Source organism: Hyaena hyaena, unplaced genomic scaffold (assembly GCF_003009895.1).
Source record: "Hyaena hyaena isolate Hyena2069 unplaced genomic scaffold, ASM300989v1 scaffold_370, whole genome shotgun sequence".
NCBI classification, from domain to species: Eukaryota; Metazoa; Chordata; class Mammalia; order Carnivora; family Hyaenidae; genus Hyaena; species Hyaena hyaena.
In genome coordinates this window covers 1,313,593-1,336,844 of record NW_024081001.1, presented here as the reverse complement: position 1 = coordinate 1,336,844, position 23,252 = coordinate 1,313,593, and the positions used below count along the sequence as shown (strand labels likewise).

The 23,252-nt window shown below is 44.2% G+C and overlaps 2 protein-coding genes across 3 annotated transcripts; one reads left to right on the top strand and one right to left on the bottom strand.

Moving 5' to 3' along the window:
* Positions 1-4,465: 4,465 nt before the first annotated feature.
* On the bottom strand, positions 4,466-5,110 carry DPYSL2 (dihydropyrimidinase like 2). Its single transcript, XM_039250417.1, has 2 exons — positions 4,753-5,110; positions 4,466-4,572 (listed from the first exon to the last, which is right to left on the bottom strand). The coding sequence occupies exons 1-2, from the start codon at positions 5,108-5,110 to the stop codon at positions 4,466-4,468; spliced, it is 465 nt and encodes a 154-aa protein (XP_039106348.1).
* A 442-nt stretch (positions 5,111-5,552) lies between these two features.
* PNMA2 (PNMA family member 2) lies at positions 5,553-10,953 on the top strand. Of its 2 annotated transcripts, none has more exons than XM_039250441.1 (3): positions 5,553-5,601; positions 8,265-8,395; positions 8,693-10,953. In XM_039250441.1, exon 3 carries the CDS (start codon positions 9,166-9,168, stop codon positions 10,258-10,260), a length of 1,095 nt encoding a protein of 364 aa, XP_039106372.1. In that variant the 5' UTR covers positions 5,553-5,601; positions 8,265-8,395; positions 8,693-9,165; the 3' UTR covers positions 10,261-10,953. The 2 variants fall into 2 exon arrangements, with proteins under 2 accessions (XP_039106372.1, XP_039106371.1); XM_039250440.1 differs by lacking the exon at positions 5,553-5,601 and adding an exon at positions 7,342-7,378.
* The last annotated feature ends 12,299 nt before the right edge of the window (positions 10,954-23,252 follow it).

Here is a 23,252-nt window from a genome sequence, read left to right as displayed (position 1 = left end):
CTTGAGCTGCAAGGGAGACAGATGGTAGAGGTTGTTTAGCTGGTGGTAGTTTTATTCAGGTAGTGGACTCCACACTGGAGTAGTCTATCTCATCTTCAATGTAACCTTTCTTGCTTCCTTCCACAATTAATTCATTGCAGATCTATTAATTGAGCAACAACTTTTCAATCATCAATGTCTCATTAAAATTTAATGAGAATATTAAGGAATATTATTCAGCCTTTAAAAAAGAATCCTGTCACATGCTATAACATGGTTTAAACTTGAGGACAAATGAAAGAAGCCAGTCACAAGAAGACAAAACTATATGATTCCACTTATATGAGCTATCTAGAATTGTCAAATTTATAGAGACAGAAAGTAAAATGGAGGTTGTCAGGGGTTGGGGGCTGGGGGAATGGGAAGTTATTGTTTAATGGGCACAGAGTTTCAGTTTTGCAAGATGAAAAGTTCTGAAGACTGGTTGCACAAAACATGAGTATACTTATACTGTTGAATTGTATATTTAAAAATGATTAAGATGAATTTAATGTTATGTGTATTTCATCACATTTTATTTTATTTTATTTTATTTTATTTTATTTTATTTTATGTAGGCTCCACATCCATATGTAGCTCAATGCAGGACTTGAACTCATGATGCTGAGATCAAGAGTCAGATGCTTCACCAACGAAGCCACCCAAGCACACCCGCAATTAATTTTTTAGTTTAATTAGTAACTGATTATTAATTTAGTTACATGATTAGTTCAATAATCACTTGGGAAATCAAGGGTAACCAATAATTGTGAATTATTACCATTTCCTTCTCCTCCCCAATCACCCTTCTTCCTTTTAATCCCAGATGGGTCTTGGGCTTTTGGAACCTTGAACAAATATTCATACTTGTGTCTCCTCTTTTGACACAATGTGACCTCTAAAGTACCAATGAATGCCCTTGTTCTTGGCTTTCAGCCAAATCTCCAACATATATTTGGCTAACTAGATGTTCATTTTGTTGAATGGGCTAGTCTATTATCAAACAAGTCTCTCTGGGGAAAACTTATGTATCAGTCATTCACATAACAGGTGGAAGCCTTCAATCATGGAGATTTCTCTCCAAGATAAACACAAGGAAGGGTTTTGAATGAGAGAAGAGAGGGCAAAGGAGAAGAGTGATTTCAGAACTGGCTGGTTGGAGGAAGAAAGATCTAGAATGGGTATCACCATCAGGACGGGGGAACAACAACATTGAACAGTATGAGGGCAGCAGAGGGCACCCAGGGCTTGAAGCTAATCAACATGGCGAGAGGAGATAGAGGGACACACAATGAGAGGGTATATCAAAAAGCATTTCACAGACTTGGGAATTTTGTCAAGTTCAGCAGAACTCTTACATAGTTCATTCACTGGCACCTGCCATGGAGAAATGGAGAATCACTCCCCCACCACTCTAGTCCACATGGGTTTGCTGCAGGAATAAGGGCCTGGGAGCTCCTTTGGAAGGGAGGTTCACAATCCAGCATCCCTGGTTAAACTTTGTCTGCGGTGGGATAGAAGGGATTCCCAAGAGGAAGGGAGGAGACTGAGGTACCCTTGGGCACTTGCAAGGAGGAATTAGGCCAATAGTACTGCCCTTCTGTTCTCTCTTCCAAGAGGTTCAAGTCCTTATGAAGTTAATCAATATAACCTCACTGGAGCCCAGAGTGGACCTCGCCAAGGACACAAAGGAAAAGAGAGTAAAGAGGTAACTTTCCTCATTTGTATTCACTACACCGGCTACTACCCTTCACCAAAGCCTAACATCTCAGCCAAAGCCACACCCATTGCTTTCTGGTGCTTACCTGCTAGCACCTATAAATGCAAATGCATGCATCTCCTACAAGCCACATGGCATCTGGGTGGAGGCAGCCAAAGTCTTGCTAGGGGACAACAGTCACCCTAGTGTGACAGGTGGACAAAGCCACTTCAGCCATACATTAACAATAACTATAAATACAGGTTCAGGGGGAGAGGGTGGGTCCAAGTCAGAGGTCCTGGGGGGTCTACTCACTCTCCTCCTTTCTCTGTGCCAGGGCTTCAGACAGGAATGCACGGAGATCCTGGCAGTCACGTTTCCTCATTAGCTGAAAATTAAGTGATGGCTACTCAAGTCAACCAAAATCGTGGGCCCAGTTGTGCTTTTGAAAATCACCATTAACATACATATGTGCACGCGCTCGTGCACACACACACACACACACATACCTGTCTCTCTTATATAGACATGAAATATTCAACCACTGTTAGTACTGATCTTCGTAAGTGCTCTTAGTCATGAGTGAAAACAGTCCCCTAGAAACAGCCCTTGTGTGGTAAGGAAAGACTGAATGAAAATTCAGGGAAAGCTACAGAAAAAAACAAGCCAGAATCACCCTCTGTTGCTAATAACTGAGCAACTAAAGCAAATGTGGGTTTGCAGAGGCCAAAAGTGGCTGAGGTTTTGATTGGGTATGTCCTCCTTGAATCTCCTCCTTCATGCACGATAGGTTTACAATTTTGAATTTCTATTAAAATCAGGAAGTGTTTGGGGAACCTACATGGCTGAGTCGGTTGAGTGTCCAACTTCGGTTCAGGTCATGATCTCATGGTTCGTGAGTTCAAGCCCCATGTTGGGCTCTGTGCTGACAACTCAGAGCCTAGATAGAGCCTGCTTCAGATTATGTGACTCCTTCTCTGTCTGTCCCTCCCCCCAATTCTCTCTCAAAAATAAATAAAATAACATAAAATCAGGGAGCGTTCAAACAAGAAGCTCATGATCAAACATCTAGGGTTCCAAGTGGACAAGAAAAGGGATGTGTCATTCAATCCAGTGAAACTTTGCCTTTCAGACTTGAGTTTTAATTCACTGCCACCATTATAAGGATGGCCATTCTCAACCTCTGCCCCCTGATCTGCCACTTTTTAAATACTCTCTAATCTCAAGGAATTTTTCTGATCCCTTTAGGACATTAGAATTACCAGCACAACGTGTTGAAGATGAGGATACTCACACAACCATGATGGCATTATGATCATGGTTTGGCGCTCATCCAATGTATTCACATGGAAAAGAACTTCACACTCACTCACCTTTCATTATAAGTTACATTATTTGAAACTTTTGCTTCAACTGCCTGTTCACTGGGATTCAAGTGAGTTTTTTGGATTAAGTTCTTCAAGTTGACTTATAATGAAATATGGATATGAGGTACCCCCTATATGAATAAATCAGAGGACAGAGCTGGAGGAAGAGGAATCATATCAAGTAATTAATTACCCCACCTTTTGAAAATGACAGTAAATGGTTTATCTTTCCTATAAAAGTCAAAAGCATCAAAACTATTGCTAAGTCAAGAAATGGCAACATGTTCTGGCCATTATCACCAACTCTTAATTGTTTTCCATGCATTCACTGTAAGCACACAACCTGAATATCAAATAAATGCTTGTGGAATCACTCAGTGAATATGTATAGACCACTCCCAATGGCTCTGAAAGCCTTTTAAGAAGAAATCACCTTGAACTTTTTATAGCTAACATTCTCCCTGCCCAAAAGGCAAGGCACACAATATAGGTATTCAATAATCAAACACTGACTGATTTCTCATCTTCACGAGTGGGCATGGGAGAGAAACAGCAAAGAAGTGTTAAAGACATTTCACACTGTAATTTATCGCTTGAGAAATTAAGTATGTGGGGAGAAATGTACAAGTATGAAGGTCACCCTTATAAAGAAAAAAAATGTGGTGTGAGACTACAGTACTTAAAATGCACACTGTTCATAATTGCCAGAGATAACAAATATTTTCTATTTTTTGCCAAATTGGTTTTCTTTGTTTCTTCATTAACACGGTATAGGGGATCTAACCCATCTTTGGCAATCTATTCAAACTGTGAGGGATTTTTCCCTTTTCTTTTTCCTTTCACCCTTTGAACATAATCCACTAAGTCTCCATCCCCAAAGCACCTCCCAAATAGTGGCGGGGGTGGAGGGTAGCGCTCTGGGAAGCCCTTGCTGAGATACTTAGCGGAACTTTGTTCTCCACATGGGCTATTTAGGAGCGTCTCCGTTTCCTTGGGTGACTCCACAGCCTCCCCCTTTTCGCGCAGCGAGCAGAAGTCAGGGCGGTGAGATCCTCCCAGGCGGTCCGTGGAGGCGCTGACCATGGTCCTGGCCTCCGAGCTCGCGACTGGAGCACTGAGGGCGCCGGAGAAGAGACGGTACGAGAGCAGGGCGAGGCGGGGAGAGGCTGTCGAAGCCCCCGCCCCTCCCGAACCCCGGGGAGCCTTCGGGCCTGCACGCGAACCCTCCACTGCACGCTTCGAGATGCATCAAAAAAAGGGTGGGGCACCCAGCTACAACTGCAATCGGAAGCCGCCCGGAAGGATTTAAGAAGAATGGAATCGGTTCATCCCTCCCTCCCCCCACTGTCATGCGACCCCCAACCCGGGATCGGTTCATATTTTACTCCCGCCCCCCACCTCCCAGGCCCAGGAGGTGCGGGCAGCCTTTGTGGGCGCACAGCCGCCTACCGCCGAGACCAAGCCTCTCGTCACCCTGCACCCTGCACCCTGCACCGACAAGGGGCAAATAGGGCGGGGTGCATGTACAGATTCAAGGATGTAATATTCCAACGAGGCAGGACGGTGGGCACGCTGGGATCCTCGGTTCTCCAGCGAGCTGGAAAGGGAGCTAAGGAGGGGCGATCTCCGCGTCTGGTCCTGCGTCTGCAACACCCCCCACCCCCATACCAACCTGGTCGTAGATGTTCTGCAGGGCTTCCTTGCCCGAGGCCCGCCGGATCTCCACCTTCCGGCTCGATTCAACAGATGGCTCCCCGCCGGCGCGCCGGCCCTGCCGGGAGTACGGCGGCTGCGGGTCCGGGCCCAAGTGGGCGACGTCCCGCTGCTGAGCCACCACCTGCCCCGAGCCCCGGCCCACAGACAATGAGTCGAAATCGATGGTCTTGTTCTCGGAGGACCCTTCCACGGGGCAGAACATGCCACAGAATTTCTGCCGGGGCTTGGGGCTGCCTGAGCCCAGGTTTTTAAAAAAGGCAGGGACTTCTTCGTCCTCTGCCGCCTTCCCGGATTGCTTCCTCTCGGCCATGGCGCGGGAGCTCGGGGAGGGTTCTCACCGTCCGTCCGTCCGTCTGCTGGTCCCTAAATCGGCCTCTGTGCACAAACCCCTTGGCTGCCGCCGCGGCTGCCTCTCTCTGCCTACCGCAAGGTGTACAGAAAGGAAGGAGGGCTGGCAAGCGAGCGACCCACCCCTCCCGGTCCCTCCCTCTGACCCCGCTTTCTCCCCTCCCAGCCCACGCCCCCCGCCGCCGCTCCAGCTCCAGCGACCAGCAAAGTTGGGTCTGGAAAGGCGGCCGCTGCGGCAGCGGGAGCAGAGAGACTGCCAGTTCCCGGCAGCGGCGGGAGGAGGGAGGCGCGGGCGGGGCGGGGGCGGGGCGCGGCGCAGGGGAGGGGAGCGGAGCGCGGGGTAGTGAGGGGAGGGCTCCGCCGCCTAGAGCCCCGCGCTCCGGAAGTGAAGCGGCCAGACCACCCGCTAATGGCTGCGGAGCCGAGGGCTGGCTGACCGCTCTCTGCGCCAGGGTAAGTATGGGGCAGGGCACTCAGGGGCGAAGGCTGGAGGGCGCGGCCCCTGGACTCCAGGCCCGTCTCCCCCACCTGCCTGGCACAGGAGCCTCTCCCCCACCGCATTGCAGAGGTGGGCCAGGTGCGAGGGCCCACCGGAGGGAGTACTCCCATCCCCTCAGCCAGGGTGTGAGCTGATGGATGGAGAAAGAGGGACGAACCGGCTGAAGCTTGGACACCCGGGAGGAGGGAAAGGGCAGCACTGACGATGAGGAAGGGATGGCGCAGACCGTTTGGACAGGTGGAGGCCTTACGAGATAGGGGGCACCAAACCTTGTTCACTCACCGGTCTTGTGGTGGGCTACTGGGAGCAGAGATTGAAATGAGAAGGTTCTCACAGCACCCACAGTGGTTGGGGGCGCTAGCAGACGGGGAGAAATGCAGAGGGGTGTAGCAAAGGGGAGGGGGAATAAACACTTAGGTGTGTGGTCCGTGAGGGTGGCAAAAAGTGCATTCTGCAAATTCCTGCACCGAAAGGCAACTCGTAATAATAAAGGGTAAGAGACCTGCTCTATTGCCCGAATATGTCATGTACCTTAACTGCGCCACTGCAGCAAGAAGGGCCAGGAGAGTCTTGATTTGGTATTTTCTGCCCCGCCTTCCCCGCCAAAAAAAAAAGGGGTGGGGGAGTAATACGAAGATCGAAGTCCACTCCCTCAAATCCCCAGACCTTCTGGGCGCCCTGGGCGCCCCTCCTAGATGCCCCCTTCGTTGCGCACTGCGCCACAGCCGCGGGGTTTCCCAGGTTGCCAGATGCCAAGTGCCTGGGTCGTATACTGCGGGCACGAGAATTCAGTGGTGGGGTAGGAGGTAGGGTGCTGTCTGTAATTATGCCTTGAAGTGTGCGAGGCCACGCCGGGAAATGTGTGTGGGACTTGGTATGTATATGAGGCTAAACCATCCACAGCTACTGGGTTGGTGGCAGATAAGGGACATTTTGATTTATGCCGGTAACACGGCCTCTGAGAGTCTTTTATTGCTTATTCCTGCCCCCACGTCCTTTCCACATACCAATCCCTGCCTCTGGTCGATTACCAGAGCCCCGCCCCTCTTTCCACAGTGGCAAAATCCTGCAGGAATGATGCCCAGCCTTTGCCGTCTGGATAGGGAAATCTGGGCATGCTCAGTTACCAGGGTGGGTTTGGGCTAGGAGAAGCTGTTTTTACTGCAAGACCATCGCTCAGAGCAGGGATCCATTCTCATGATCAGCCCTTGCCCCTGGCAGGATATAGTTCGGATATCCTGCCCCCAAATTGTGAGAGGTAGTTTGATGAATGGAGTTAAATTTGGAGGACAATCACACAGAAGATGAGCCCATCATGGCAGGTGGGAAGGAGGTCCCAGCTGAGAACTGGAGACTGAAGGAGAGGAATGTATGTGTGGAGGGGCTGCGAGAACCAGAGGCGAGCATTTGGACTTTGCACCAGATGTGCTTCGCATTTGAATAAACTGCTAACACAAGAATGACATCATTGCCTACCCAGAGCAGCCCCTTGAGATGAGTGCATTATCGTGACCGATTTCCGGAGCAGGAAACAGATTTAGAGCGATTGGGGCGCTTTGACCAAGGTCACTATCTAAATGATTCAAAAATTACAGCCAAAGAGCTGATTCCTTTTCCAACTTATCCCGTCTTTACATGAGAAAATACAAGAGTTTTACGTGTTTTGTTTTTCATGTCCAGTTATTTCTGTTGCAGGTAAAGATTGCTTTTGGAAGAAGAAGCCACTCAAAGGTAGCCTAACCTCAGCATGGCCTTTATTATGTAGACCTTGGAGATGTTTCTTCCTGCCTTTTTACATCTCACGTTTCCTCTAAATATTAAAACAGGAGGAAAGTTACCCCCATATCTTAGAAGGGAAGGTGTGGCATGGAGAAGCCACTGGGCTCAGATCCCTGGGGCTGCTGGCTGAAAGTGGAATCCAACACTTGCCCTCCTGGCCCTCTGGCATGAGCCATGATTTTGGCACCTTCCAGAAGGTCTCAGAAAATGTGCCTGCAGCAGGAGCAGCTGCCACTAAAGCTGTGGGATGGCATCTGTGACATATGGACCCCATTTGGACTGATGGGGATTTTTCAGACCAACAGAAGCATATTTGTAGCCCCTTAACACATGCCCCATGGCAGTAACGGGGAGGCTGGTCTCCACCACTCTCCACAGATGTGCTTCCTCTTTAACTTCTTACTCAAGTGACTCATTCAAGTTTAAATGCAATGAAACATTTTTAACATTCATAGCAAAAGAAACACCTCGTGTATTTGCAAAGCCTGCCCAGACCTAACAAAAGACAATTCATAATTCCAGGCTTAACTTATTTGATCCTGAGATTTTCTTTTTAGATTGTTAGACCTAATTGTTATACCTGTATTATTATATTATGTTAAAGTATAGTAAATAAGTTATATTATTATACCTATGTTAAATTGGTTTTAAGTGTTTGAGTGATTTCTAATGGGATTTTAAATAGATTTTAAATCAAAATAATACACCAACTCAATATTGTTTAGTAGATTTAATTAAATTATAAGGGAGTGTCGTATTTTGAAATAATTTTTAACAGTCATCATCACTGGATATTATCAAGCCATAAATATATACTATTATTATTTATGTGTAACAGGGCAGCCTGGCTTGGCTGGAGCTAAGAAAGACCCAGACACATCCATTGCCTGGAGCTGGGTGACATCTTTCCTTTCTAGAAGCTGAATAAATAAGCTGGTGACTCTCACAACAATTGGAACACAAGAACAGGTATTTGTTCACATCTGATTTCATTTTTCACATGGGGAAACTCTTGAGTCCTGTCCATCCGCACCTGGGGCTCAGATGTTAATTGGTATGTCTGATGAGCAAATGGTGGGGAAGCCAGATCGTGGGAGGGGCCCAAAGAGAATTCTAAGCAAAGAAGAGGTCTGACAGAGTGGGACAGATGCAAATCCAATGTGAGATAGAACACGTGATCACCCCCCCACTTCTGTCCTGAACCAAAGCGCAGTGCTTCCTTGGAAAGAGAGGGCTGTGTGGTAAAACTGCCTATTGTTTCGCTAGGAGTCCAAGCCAGCCTGCCGTGACACTTCTCTCCGGGAGTTCTGGGTGCCAGAGTGGAGGTCTTACCCCGCTGACTAGCAAGAGAAGAGGTGAGGCGAGGTGGCAGAGACTGGGAGAGTCACAAAAGCAGCTCTTGCAGGTGCCTCGGGCAGCCGGAGATAGGTCAACGCCACCACGTGGCTGCTAGCATCGGGGAAAGCATCAGCGGCCACCAGACTGTCATAAAGGAGTCTTAACCACCCATCTGGGGTCAGGTATAGAGACGTAACTGGAAGTGCTGAGTTCTTGCCCTTGGGCAAGAAAAGGTGATTGATCCAGAAGAATTTGGGGCTGCTGTTGGAGTGGCCTGGGACCATTCACTGGTGGGGTAGAAGTTCAACAGCTCAGCCAGGATATTCCGAGTCCTGATAGGCAGTGCCTATCCACACCACAAACTACTTGGTACCCATAGCGTTCGAGCAAATACTCGGACAATGGCGCTGGCACTGTTAGAGGACTGGTGCAGGATAATGAGCGTGGATGATCAGAAATCACTGATGGTCCTGGGGATACCAGTGGACTGCAATGAGGCTGAGATTCAGGGGGTTCTCCAGGAGACCTTAAAGTCTCTGGGCAGGTATAGACTGCTCGGCAAAATATTCAGGAAGCAGGACAATGCCAATGCCGTCTTACTAGAGCTTATGGAGGATATTGATGTCTCGGTGATCCCCAGTGAGGTTCAGGGAAAGGGGGGTATCTGGAAAGTGATCTTTAAGACCCCCAACCAGGACACTGAATTTCTGGAACGACTGAACCTCTTTCTGGAAAAGGAGGGACAAACCGTCTCTGGTATGTTCCGAGCCCTTGGGCACGAGGGACTGTCTCCAGCCACGGTGCCCTGCATGTCCCCAGAGTTACTGGCTCACTTGTTGGGACAGGCGATAGCTCACGCCCCTCAGCCCCTGCTCCCCATGAGGTACCGGAAACTGAGAGTGTTCTCTGGGAGTGCCGCGCCTGCCCCCGAGGAAGAGCCCTTTGAAATCTGGTTGGAACAGGCCACAGAGATAGTCAAAGAGTGGCCAGTAGCAGAGGCAGAAAAGAAAAGGTGGCTGATGGAAAGCCTGCGTGGCCCCGCCCTGGACCTCATGCATATAGTGCAGGCAGACAACGCGGCCATAAGCGTGGAAGAGTGTTTGGAGGCATTTAAGCAAGTGTTCGGAAGCCTGGAGAGCCGCAGGACCTCCCAGGTGAAGTACCTGAAGACCTATCAGGAGGAGGGAGAGAAGGTCTCAGCCTATGTGTTGCGGTTAGAAACCCTGCTCCGGCGAGCGGTGGAGAAACGCGCCATCCCCAGGAATATAGCAGATCAGGTCCGCCTGGAGCAGGTCATGGCCGGGGCCAGCCTTAGCGAGGTCCTTTGGTGCAGGCTGAGGGAGCTGAAGGATCAGGGCCCGCCTCCCAGCTTCCTTGAGTTAATGAAGGTAATCCGGGAGGAAGAGGAGGAAGAGGCCTCTTTTGAAAATGAGAATATTGAAGAGCCAGATGAAGGGGATGGTTATGGCCTCTGGGATAACGAGGCAGATGACTAAAAACCGTCTCACAGGGGTTTCCCAGCCAGTGCACCCGGGGAGGTTTGCTGTACCCCGCTAAGACCGTGTGGCTACTTTTGTCCAAGGCGTTAGAGGCAGGTCTTGATTCTTCTAAGAAAAAATACCGAGAGTTTCTTGGCCCCTACATAGATTATTCATAAACAAGGGATTCAATGCCAAGTGAGAAATAGGAAGCCTGACGGAATCCGCAACAGTTCACGTTTCCCAAATAGACCAAAGTCACTTACTCATACCATAAAAGAAAGAAATGATGTAAGGAAAAGAATATCTTTTTTAATCTATTTAACATCTAAGCTCTTTGACTTTCTGAAATCAGCACATGTCCTCTGAGGTCCTAGCGGTGTGAGGCACTGGGCAAGGAAGTAAGAATCATAAACCTATGAGCATGGGCTATGCTCCCAGAGCGAGCTTACCGGCTCACTGAGGATTGGCCTCAGCATGTGAGAAGCTAGGTAATCCTGTGTGTAAGTCACAACACTTGTGGAAGTGCCACTACCAAGTGAGTACAGCCACTTCTGCTACTGTGTTTCTTTTTTTATCTTTACTTGGGAAGCCCTCCTCCACTTCTCTGCTACATGTCAGATGGCCGATTCCAAGTACTGTTTTAGGCCCTCAAGACACAGATGACTCGAGGTGCCTGGGTGGCTCAGTAGGTTAGGCGTCCAACTTCAGTTCAGGTTATGATCTTGCAGTTTGTGAGTTCGAGCCCCGCAACAGACTGTGCTGATAGCTCGTAGCCTGGAGCCTGCTTTGGATTCTGTGTCTCCCTCTCTCTCTCTTTCCTCCCCTGCTCTCTCTCTCTCTCTCAATAAATAAAGATTTAAAAATATTTTTTAAAAAAAGACACAGATGACTCAGCCTAATCCCTGCCTTCAAGAGATGGAGCTACAGTGTGAGAGATCCCTTTGAGAAAGGGTAGACCTTACAGGAAGGCTGCCTGCGAGGGAGGATGTGCAGGCCCTGTTTGGATTCAGTGAGCAGACCTTCTGGTTAGAAAAGATGTTTAGGGGCAACAAAGGGGAAAGAGGAGAGGAAAGGAGCCTATATTTATTGAGGGTCTATTATGTGCCAGGTGTTTTACTCACATCTCATTTAACGTGCCCGGCAACCCCAATACAGTATAATTTTGCTCTTTTGGGTTAAGCTCAGATGGGTTAAGTGGGGTCCTTAATATCAAAATGCTATCAAGTGGCAGAGCCAAGGCAGAAGTCTGGAACTCTCCGACTCTTGCTAACCCTCTGTCCACTGTGATGGTGGCTTTCAAGTTGTTCTCTACAGATCTGTAGAGATTTTTCAGCATGTCCACCTTTAATAGTATTTTAAACTCTTCAAATCTCTACTAGAAAGCAGGTAGACTCAAGTGTGTTGATAGCCAAAAGTTCACACATTGGTACTCACTCACAGACTCACTTATGTTTCCAGATGGACACATTTTGTGCAGACCTTGGCAGTAAGGTTCCCTGGTGACATCTGAGCACATATCTGGACTTCTCTTAAGTGTTCATAGATTAAGGAAGTGATGGCACGTAACAGGTGGTTAAGTCACATCCATGCATGTCCTCTGACGTCGTGTGTGCTAGTAGAGCATAAATGAGCATCATTCTGTTAAATGCTAGCTGACATACAGCATCATGGTAGCTTTTTGTATACAATGAACAGTTTTTTGGCTTCTCTAAGCATCGTTTTCTCATCAGGAAAATGGGAAAATAATAGAGTAGGGTTTTCGTTAGGCTCAAATGATGTAATGCCTTTGAATCACTTAGCATGATGTCTGGAACACAGAAAGACTTTAATACATTAAGACCCATGATTTTTATGATACTTCCTGTTCAGTGCATGCTCTCTTTATTGTCCTAAAAGTAACAAGTAAATGATCTGTGCGGTAACAAGTAAGTGAATCTGTCAGTCAAGTTGTGACGACATTGCATTAGAAACCGTCTTAACTCCCCTGGCCACATTTGAGTGCTTGCTGTCTGTTATCTTTGTGATCAGTATTCCAGCCATTGTTGACTATTGTTAGTGATGGGACTTTGAAACAATAAATTATTTGTTCTGACTTGTGAATAACTTTAACTGAAAAGTATCCTGAAATTGTAAGAAAAGCGTTTTTTTAAAAAGGCTCCATTTGTGATCATTTCTTCCTAAGTTACAGTGTTTTAATTCTGTTTAACCGAAGTGATAACATTTGTCGTCCAGGACACCCTGATTTCATGGTTTCTCGTATTCATAAAAGTCGCCTTATTGTTCTCGATTATTGACAATATGCAAAGTAAAATGTCATAAATGTGAAATTATAAAATGAACACATGCTAACAAAATTCTGAGGTTTTTTGTTTCATGTATTATGATTCTGTGTTAGCTATGACTTGAAAGAGGAGTTTCATCAGTAAAAAAAAAAAAAAAAGTGTGATAGGTATAAGGTTAGAAAATCAAACCAAAGCCAAAAGGTCTTGAACGCTTCTAGATAGGAAAATCTGAGAGCAAAATGCTAGAATAATATTACTTGAGCTTTGTCTCCAGGGATGAGAGAGTGCCCAGTCCACCCATCATCAATTTCCCTTTTAAAATACATAGAAACGATAGATGGAAGCCAGTTCCCTCAGAGACCTCCAACTCATTTGCTTAGGGAGGTAACTCCACAGACAAATTCACCGCCTCTGTTCTGCCAAGAGCTAAATGACCTAGAGGTGAAATATTGCATCTCTTAGATGAAGGCATTTTTTACCTTGTAGATGTGTAGGAGGAAAATTCCTCTTGTTGTTGGCCTTTTCAAAATTGTTTCTCTTCCTCTTTTCTACAGTGCAATGGAGGAGAATTGCTCATTGGGCTGTACATAGTGCAGATCGGCCTATTACAAGATCAGTGCCCTGAGGGATGTCCAACACCCTCTCCCAATCACTTGAGCAAAAACCTCTTAAAAAGTTGGTCTTGCCTTATTTCTCCAGTCCCGACCCTTGAAGACTAAGGCCTCCAGGATTATGTAGCCCCCTGCTGAAGGTAACTTCACCAGGGCCATTGGCTTCTTCAAGGCCTTGGTATTATCTGACACCTCCACCTGTACCAGCCAGTCCTGCCAAGCCTTTCATCCTGTTGTCATCCACTGTCTACCCCAAATGCAAGACTTTGATCATCAGCTCCCATCTCTACCTTTCTGTCCATGCTCACTGTGCTTCCTCCCAGTGCTGATCATCAAGATCCTCCTCCATGCCTTCCTGATACTCCATGATATCCTAGACAGACTAGTCTGTATCATCAGAGTCCTTGCAAAATACCCTGGCACCATATGCCTTAATTGAACTCTGGTCTTCCTGGTAGCCTGCTGCTCTCGAATCTCTTGAGTGGGAGCTGCTCAGTCTCCCATTTCAGGAAAGATCAGGGAGTGCTGGTGGCATTCCTTAAGGTTCACCATCATCACCTCCTCAACCTGCAAAAACTTCTCCTGGCCTGAGCTGGCCCTACAACTCACTGTGGCAAAGCAAACCAATGTGCAGAGGAGCCTGTTGCGGATGGCACGTGGCCAGATGTTATCTATAGCAACAAAAGATAGGAAGAAAAAGACAATGAATATAAGCCATATCTAAGGGAGTCCTACAAGTCAAGACTAGAAAAGCAAAGATGGTTGGAAGCTAGAGTTTAAAGAAGTGGAGCCTGAAATGAAGCAAAGAGGTGAAGGTAGAAGATGTAAGACAGTACTGTCAAATGCACTCAGAGTTCGTTTTTCGTTGACCACCTGCATAATCTTTGTACTGCCTAAAGATTCATGATCAGAGCAGAAGACATCTCCCTCGTCCCTTTAATTTCAGGGTGGGCCAGGGGCTCCTTGTGTTTGCTTAGAGAAGACGTATACTCATTGGGAAACTCTCTCAGGGTGCGAGATGGTGTCCGTAGATGGGCTTCTCAGAAGCTAGCCTTCCCACTGTAGCAGGCTCTGGAGCGGGTCCCTGGTCCCCGACCTGCATTATACAACCTTCTGGTGTGCCCAAGTGGTCCGTGACATCGCAGATGAACATTTTCTTAAAAACTAAAGTAACTCCAGAAATGGATGCCAAAATCAATTCAATCGTAAGAAAAATGGTGTAAGGTTTCAGTCTGTCTTTCAAGACACCAGCTGGAGCTACCCATTAATTGTCTGTGGTGCTTTAAGCAGCAGCTGAGACTTTCCTAAGCTGCCACACCCCCAGCCACTCTTGAAGGGAAAGGTTACCAAAGGGAGTTATAACCCAGACAATGTGGTGGTGCTGAGGCAAAGAGCCTAGGAGAAAGTCTCCAGAGAATGCAGGGAAGGCTCACCTCCATTCCATCCTGTCCCAGGCCTGTCCCTGCTCTGCACAGCCTAAAGGCAGTCCCACTGAAGGCCTTGCCTGGCTTCTTCGTACAACAGTTGTCCAAACTAACTCAGTTACTAACAGAGCTTTCTTTTTTTTTTTTTTTAAATGTTTTATTTATTTCTAGGAGAGAGAGAGAGAGACAGCGTGAGCAGGGGAGGGTCAGAGAGAGAGGGTGTCACAGACTGAAACAGGCTCCAGGCTCTGAGCTGGCAGTCAGTACAGAGCCCAATGCGGGGCTCAAACCCACGAACCACGAGATCATGACCAAACGAAAGTCGGACGCTTAACCGACTAAGCCACCCAGGCGCCCCTAACAGAGCTTTCTTGAAATAACAAGCACTCATCACAAAGGTAAATTTCCAGGATGCTGGGGTGGCTCAGTCAGTTGAGCGTCCAACTTCTGCTCAGGTCATGATCTCCCAGTTCACGAGTTCAAGCCCTGCATTAGGCTCTGTGCTGATAGCTCAGAGCCTGGAGCCTGCTTCTGATTCTGTGTCTCCTTCTCTCTCTGCCTCTTCCCCACTCACTCTGACTCTCTCTGTCTCTGAAAAATGAATAAACATTAAAAATTTTTTTAAAAAGTAAACTTCTGGGTGTTTAGGTGGCACAGTCGGTTAAGCATCCAACTTCAGCTCAGGTCATGATCTCATGGTCCGTGGGTTTGGGCCCCACGTCGGGCTCTATGCTGACAGCTCAGAGCCTGGAGCCTGCTTCAGATTTTACGTCTCCCTCTCTCTCTCTGCCCCTCCCCTGCTCACACTTTGTCTCTCTCTCAAAAATAAATAAACATTAAAAAAAATTTTTAATAAAATAAAATAAATAAAAAGTAAACTTCCTTTTTCCCCAGCTTTATTGTGGTATAATTTTTGGTAAAAAATGTGTATATTTAAGGAGTGCAATGTGATGTTTTGATGTACTTATAAATTATGAAATGATCTCCACAATCAAACTAATTAACACATTCATCACCTCACATGATTACCATGTGTGAGCTTGAACATGCATGTGTGTTGTGAGAACACAAGATTTATTCTCTTAGCAAATGTCAGGTACACAATATAGTATCATCATGCTGCACTTTATATCTCCAGAATTTACATATCCTCTATAAGTGTAAGTTTATACCCTTTGACCAACATGTTCCTGTTTCTCTCACCTCCCAGCCCCTAGTAATGACTGTTCTACTCTCTTCTTTCAGGAGTTCTACTTTCTTAGACTCCATATGTAAGTGAGATAATGAAGTATTTGTCTTTCTGTATCTGCCTTATTTCATTTAGCATAATGTCCTCCAGGTTCACAAATGGCAGGATTTGCTTGTACAGAAGTGAACTCTGTATTGTAAGTTAACATAAGCAAGGCAGTGGAAACCAGTGGAGTTCTGCTAACTAGCCATCACATTGCATTCCCTGGTGAAATCCCATTCAAGGGATGGCAAACCTCCGCTGACACTTGTTGAGCTGGGAACCCTGCTATCCTGAATAGAAATTATATGGGAAACAAAGACAGAGGAAATGGCAGATAAAATTAAATTTCCTTCTAACCTGCAGCCCATTGGCAAATACTGAGGCAGGCAGAGCAAAATGTTTCTCCAGGAACTCCTACCATCTTAATGCCTAGGGGGAAAAACAACCTTAGCCTGACAACAGCTAGGCCTCCACTATCTTGGAAGTCTTCATTAGCATATGAAAATCATGTTGGACACTTCCCCTGGAATTTACCTCCCCCCAAATCCGTAGTATAAAACCAGTTTCTTATGGTCCTGTGGCAGCTTTCCTGCCCGATCCTGTCCCCGTGCTTTAATAAAATTGCCTTTTTGCAACAAAGACGTCTTCAAGAATTCTTTCTTGGTCGTCGGCTCCTGCTCCCATGAACCCTACTGTCACCCCAAATACCTCATCAGTAGTTAGTAGACATTTTAAAGGTCCTACATAGAAAGCTTTTACATGAGTCCAAGACAACTGTAAATGTCTGCAACTAAGCATGCTGCCATCTTGGGGAAAACATCTACCAATCCAGAATTGCCAATTACTGATTCAAATTACAGGGTCTAAAACTAAGGTAGTAATCCTTTGGACTCCCAAGTCCTGTCTCTGGCCTGGATTTATGACCTACCAGTGGCAATGTGGGGTGAGGACCCAGGCATTAGGGGTCCCACGGGCCATATTCAGGCCCTTGAGTGGGATTTTATAGATCACCAAATGGGCAACTTGGCATAACCGTGGAATCCCCACTTCCCCACAGGGACTGCTAGGTTTTATCAGTAGCTAAACTGCCTAGGAGCTATTCCTCCTTCACCAGGGTCCACCCAAAAGTTCTTTGATGCTTCAGAACATACAGCAGCATGGCTATAAAATGTTTTCCATTGGTAACTAGAATGTTTTTGGCTCAGCTTAGGAATCCATCCAAGTTGTAGTGCAGCTTTGGACACATTGGGCTGGGCATATGTACCTGCTCTGTCACCAGGAAGGCTGTGATGTGTGCTAGGAGTGGACAGGTTAGCCTGAACTGGGCTTCTGTTTATGAAGTAGACAAACACTGTCAACAGCACAAGGATCGGAACTGATGATGTATATTGAGGAATAAGAAGAGGCGGAGAGGAGGTCATGCATGCCTCCTACCCACCCACCCCTTCTCCTGACACTTCCAACCCATGTCAGAAACAAAGGAGAGGGCAACAGAACTTAAAACCTAAGGAGTAGAACAAAAACATAAACAAGAGAACAGACAACAACCCAGACAGAGTAAGTATAAGAAAATCATACATAGGCGCATCATAGTCAAACTGCTGTAACCACAGATAAACTGCTATAAACCAGGAACATTCTGGTTTGCAGCCAAGAGAAACTGAGATATTAGACACAGAAGAATAATCCTAGGAGTTCTGCTGACTTCTCATGAGAAAAAATGGAGACCAGAAGACAGGGCAATACCATCTTTAAACCACTGGATAAATGAAGTATTTTTTGTTCCATTGAAGTTTAGTAAATATTTGACTCTAAAATCATCTGAACTTGGAATGTATATGGAGGTGGTTAGCAGTGTGAGGAGTTAGGGTAACTGGGGAGAAACTTCTGAGTACTGATTAGATTTCTTTAATGGTTATTGGAATATTCAGGTTTTCTTTTCTGAATTCAACATTAGTAGCTCAAATATTCTAATTTTTTTCATTTCATCTAAGTTTTTCAAATGTATGTAGTCAATGTTCTCTTGACACATTTTAAATCATCAACGGTAATACAGTTAGGCTCCCTTTTCCCCTAATATTATTTGTTGTTGTTGATTTCTCTTTCTTCCTGGGTTAATATTCACAGAAACTTACCTATGTAATTACTGTTTTCCAAAGAATCAGCTTATGGGTTGGTTTAATTTTTATCATTTTATTAATTTCTGTTCTTATTTTCATTACATCTCCATCATTACTGTATCAATTTCTGTCCTTATTTTTGTTATTTCTTTCTTCTCACCATGATCAGAAGTAATATACTATTTCATTTTTAGCTTCTTGAGGATTCTTCTTTGTTTTCTATGTTTTATGATTATCAATAAATGCCTTTAAGTGTAGAAATGTATGTCCAAGTAAAACTTTAATTACATCCCATTATTTTGATGTGTAATAATTTAAGTATTTTCATTATAAATTTTTTAAATTAAGGCATGAATTAGTTTTGGGAGGAGCAAAGTAATTAAAGATATTATGGATTGTGATTAATAATAAATATGTATTTTCATCCTCCAGCCACAGTTTGTTTCTTGCTTACAGCTCCCCAAAACCCTTGGAATTTCCTAAGTCATAATCAAAATGGAAGCATCTTGTTATACTTGGTCTCTGGTCCTCCATTCCTCTGTGACTTCAAGGCCATAAAGGTGAAATTCACAACAAATTCCTTTCAGCCACAACTGAGTTTATGTTAATGATGTGATTTTTGAAAAACCCCCTAAAGATGGGTGGAACTAGCTGCCAGAGGGACTAACCATGAATAGAGGGTTGGAATTTTCAGTTTCCTCTGATTTCAAGGCAGGGGAGAGAGGCAGGAAGTTGAAACTAACAGCAATGGCCAAGGACTTAATTGTGCCTATGTGATAAAGCCTACACACACACACACACACACACACACACACACACACACACAAACACAGGAGGTGATTCAGAGCCAGGTTGGTGAACCAGAATACTTCCTCGTACCAAAAACATCAGATATAGAGTAAATTCCTTAGCCACAAATATGCCATCACAGTGTGAAGCGCAATCACAAAAGTACTCTTTGCAAAGTAAAATGTGACCCTGGCTGTGTATATGATCATATGGCCCCTTGTGTTAGGAAACTAGAAAGGAAAAGCCTGCTTCTGGCTTGATATGATTTTCTAGGGTATTTCTAGGCCAGGTATCTTCCTGAATATTTTGTGTTACACTTCCAAGCCAACTCTAATTCCTAAAGTTAACTGTGCAGAAATCCTATTTCTTTTCCCTGTACTGGATAAGTCCAAACAAGATTGTCTTAAGTTCCCCAAACAACCACCATCATCGTAAAACTTTAATTGTGGTAAAAAAAATTAATTGTGATAAAGCCTGTGAAAAGACAGCTTGTTATTTTAAAATATAAATATCATCAGGCGCCTGGGTGGCTTAGTCGGTTAAGCGTCCGACTTTCGCTTAGGTCATGATCTCGCGGTTCGTGGGTTCGAGCCCCGTGTCGGGTTCTGTGCTGACTGCCAGCTCAGAGCCTGGAGCCTGTTTCAGTCTGTGACTCCCTCTCTCTCTGACCCTCCCCTGCTCACACTGTCTCTCTCTCTCTCTCCTAGAAATAAATAAAACATTTAAAAAAATAAATAAATAAAATATAAATATCATTATATGTGAGTAGTTTAGAGTAGAAACTACTCTTACATATATTTTGGTTCTCCCTAATAGTCAATGACATAGATGTTTTCTGAGAGATTTAAAACAATTACCAAGGTTATATAACTATGAAGTAGCAGAAGCAGATGTGAAACTAGATATTCTAATTTCACATCCCATGGCATGTTCAAGAAGTATTTAGTAATCTCAAAATCTATTCATCTTATTAAATGTTAACTGCTTAAACATTCCATAGGCACCTCAAACCTAATTGTTATTTTAGTTTGCTAGAATGTACCAGTGAAGCCCACAGGACCTAGAGATTGATTTAGGGAAAGATTTTAATATTTTTTTTTAAGTAGGCTCCATGCCCAATACGGGGCTTGAACTCATGACCCTGAGATTAAGAGTCATGTGCTCTACCACCTGAGTCAGTCAGGCACCCTTAAGAAAAGTTTTGATTTTGCTTTTGTCTTTTAATTTGAGAGAGAGTGGGGTGGGGAGGGGCAGAGAGAGAGAGAGGAAGAGAGAGAGAGAGAGAGAGAGAGAGAGAATTTTAATCAGGCTCTACGCTCAGCACAGAGCTTGATGTGGGGCTCCATTCCATGATCCTGGGATCATGACTTGAGCTGAAATCAAGAGTTGGATGCCCAACTGACTGAGTCACCCAGGTGCCTCTCTAAGGAAAAGTTTTAAAGATGAATTCAAGTCATTCCAATTTTCTATTTTTTATTGAGTCAATTCTGGTAATTTCAAGAAATTTGTACATTTCACCTAAGTGATCAAATTTATTGTCATGATAAATGTATTGTTCATAGTATTCCCTTTGTATCGTTTTCAAGATTGTAGGAACCCGTAGTATTCCCCCCTTTCATTCCTGGTATTTTGCATCTACTCTTTTCCCCTTGATCACTCTAACTAGAGATTTGTCAGTGCTATTGATCATTTTAACACCACAACTCTTGGTTTTATTGATTTCTCTATTTGTTCATTTTCTATTTCACTGATTTCTGCTTTTACCTTAACTATTTTCTGTCTCCTTACTTTGTGCTTAATTTCTTTTTCTAGCTTCTTACGGCAGAATACAAGTATTGAAAGCTATAAGTTTCCCTTCATAAACTGTTTTAGCTGCATTCTACACATTTTTATATATGCTTTCATTAGTAGTCATTTCAAAATATTTCCTAATTTCTCTTGTTTTGTTTTTTTTGTTTGTTTGTTTGTTTTTAATATTTTTATTTATTTCTAGGAGAGAAGAGAGAGACAGCGTGAGCAGGGGAGGGTCAGAGAGAGAGGAAGATACAGACTCCGAAATAGGCTCCAGGCTCCAAGCTGGCAGTCAGCACAGAGCCTGACGCGGGGCTCGAACCCACGAAGAGCAAGATCATGACCTAAGCGAAAGTCGGACGCTTAACCGACTAAGCCACCCAGGCGCCCCTCCTAATTTCTCTTGTGATTTCTTCTTTGAATCATGAATTATTTAATAATGTGTTGTCAATTTCCAACACATATTTGGGGTTTTTCAATCATCTATCCATTCATCACTGATTTCTAATTTAATTCTAATTTAATCTCTAATTTAATTCTCATGATCTAACATATGTTCTATTGTGACTGTTCAATGTGCCCATGGAAATAATGGGGGCTCTACTATTGAAGGCTATAAGTTTCGTTAACCTTCAAAATAAAACTGCCAGGGGGCGCCTGGGTGGCTTAGTCGGTTGAGCGTCCGACTTTCGCTTAGGTCATGATCTCGCGGTTCGTGGGTTCAAGCCCCGCGTCGGGCTCTGTGCTGGCTGCCAGCTCAGAGCCTGGAGCCTGTTTCAGTCTGTGACTCCCTCTCTCTCTGACCCTCCCCTGCTCACGCTGTCTCTCTCTCTCTCCTAGAAATAAATAAAACATTAAAATTTTTTTTTAAAAAATAAATAAAACTGCCAGTTATTTTACCAACAAACATGGGTTTATTCAGGAAGAGCTGAGAATTCCGATCCAAAACAAGCAAGCTAGCAAATCAAAGGCAAATCCCAGAGAACAAAGGAAAGAAATACTCTTTTATAGAGGAAAAGGGAAGTTGGGAGGGACTGTTATAAACTAAAAGTCCCTTGGAGCAAACTGAGAGTTCAAAGTATAGCCACTTTTCATAGGCTGGGCTGTGACTTTCTCTTATTGGCTGGGCTGTTGCCAGGAAGAAATTTTTCTTCCTCTGCTAAAATAGTATTATTGACTTACAACATTTGTCTCTTCCTCTTGGATTTACCAGGCATAAGTAAATAAGTGCTGGGCATGAGAGCTCCCCCTGTTAGTCTCCTGGTGCCGTTCTAAATGAGTTTTCTTTTTATTAATTTTTTCACGGTTTTAATTAAGTCAAGCTGGTTGAAAAGTTTGACAATTTTTCTATTTTCTTACTCATTTTATGTTTACATGTTTTATGAATTACTGAGAGAGGAGCATTACAATTTCCAATTACAATTGTAGATTTGTCTGTTTCTCTCATTTAGTTCTTCCAGTTTTTGCTTCTTTTTTTATCTCTTTTGCATATGGATATGCAATTGTTCCAGCACCGTTTGCTGAAAAGATTATAATTTCTCTACTAAACTGCCTTTAAATCATTTTCAAAAATCAGTTGACCATATATATAGGTGCCTGATTCTGGACTCTATTGTATCCTATTGATCTATTTGTCTATCTTGGCACCAATACCCACTGTCCTTTTTACTGTAACAATATAATGTGGGGCACCTGCGTGGCTCAGTTGATTAAACATCCAACTTCAGCTCAGACCACGGTCTCACAGTTCATGGGTTTGAGCCCCACATCAGGCTTTGGCTGACAGCTCAAAGCCTAGAGTTTGCTTCAGATTCTGTGTTTCCCTCTCTCTCTGCCTCTCCCTCATTCACACTCTGTCTCTGTCTCTCTCAAAAATAAATAAACATTTAAAAATTTAAAAAACAACAACAATACAGTGTCTTGACATCAAGTAGTGTAAAGTCTCCAACTTTGTTCTTTTTTTCAAAGTCGTTTTAGCTATTCATGATCTTTTGCATTTCCATGTGAATTTTAGAACCAGCTTTTCAATCTCTAGCAAAAAAGCCTTAGGAAATTCTGTTCGGATTGACTTTAATCTATACATCAATTTGGTGATAATTAAAATCATAACAATAGTTAACCTTCTGATCCATTAATACAGTAAAGCTCTTCATTTACTAGGTCATATTTAATTTTTTATAGCAATGTTTTGTAGTTTTGAGTATTGATGTCTTATGCAGATTTTGTCAAATATATTCAGTTTTTAATGCTATTGTAATTCATATTGTCTTTTAATTTGTTTGTTGCTAATATATAGAAATACAAATTTTTATATATTGATCTGTGTCCTGCAACCTTGCTAAACTCACTTATCAGCTGTAGTAGCTTTCTCAAAGATTTCGTGGGATGATCATGTCATCTTAGATTAAAGATTGTTTCACTTCTTCCTTTCTAATTTGGATATCTTTTACTTCTTTTTCTTGTCTTATGGCACTGGCTAGAACCTATAGTATCATACTGCATAGTGGTGGAGAGAACAAAGATTCTTTTCTTGTTCTGGATCTTAAGGGGAAAGCATTCAATCTTTTATCATTAAGTTTGATATTAGTTGTTGGCTTTTCATAGATACTTGTAGTCGCTAGAATTTCTAAAATGGCTCCCCAAAGAGAGATAGTCCTCCTAATCCTTTGAAAACTTGAAGATACAAACTGACAATGGTCAGACCATGTATAAAAGTAGAACTCTGACCCACAACTTCTTCAGCAACTAGCCCCAGTCAG

Coding starts and splice junctions, on each gene's coding strand:
- DPYSL2 (XM_039250417.1), bottom strand. CDS start 5,110: ATGGCCGAGAGGAAGCAATCCGGGAAGGCGGCAGAGGACGAAGAAGTC. Junction 4,573..4,752: donor GAACATCTACGACCAGGTTG/GTATGGGGGTGG, acceptor TTGTCGGTGCAG/GGTGCAGGGTGCAGGGTGAC.
- PNMA2 (XM_039250441.1), top strand. CDS start 9,166: ATGGCGCTGGCACTGTTAGAGGACTGGTGCAGGATAATGAGCGTGGAT.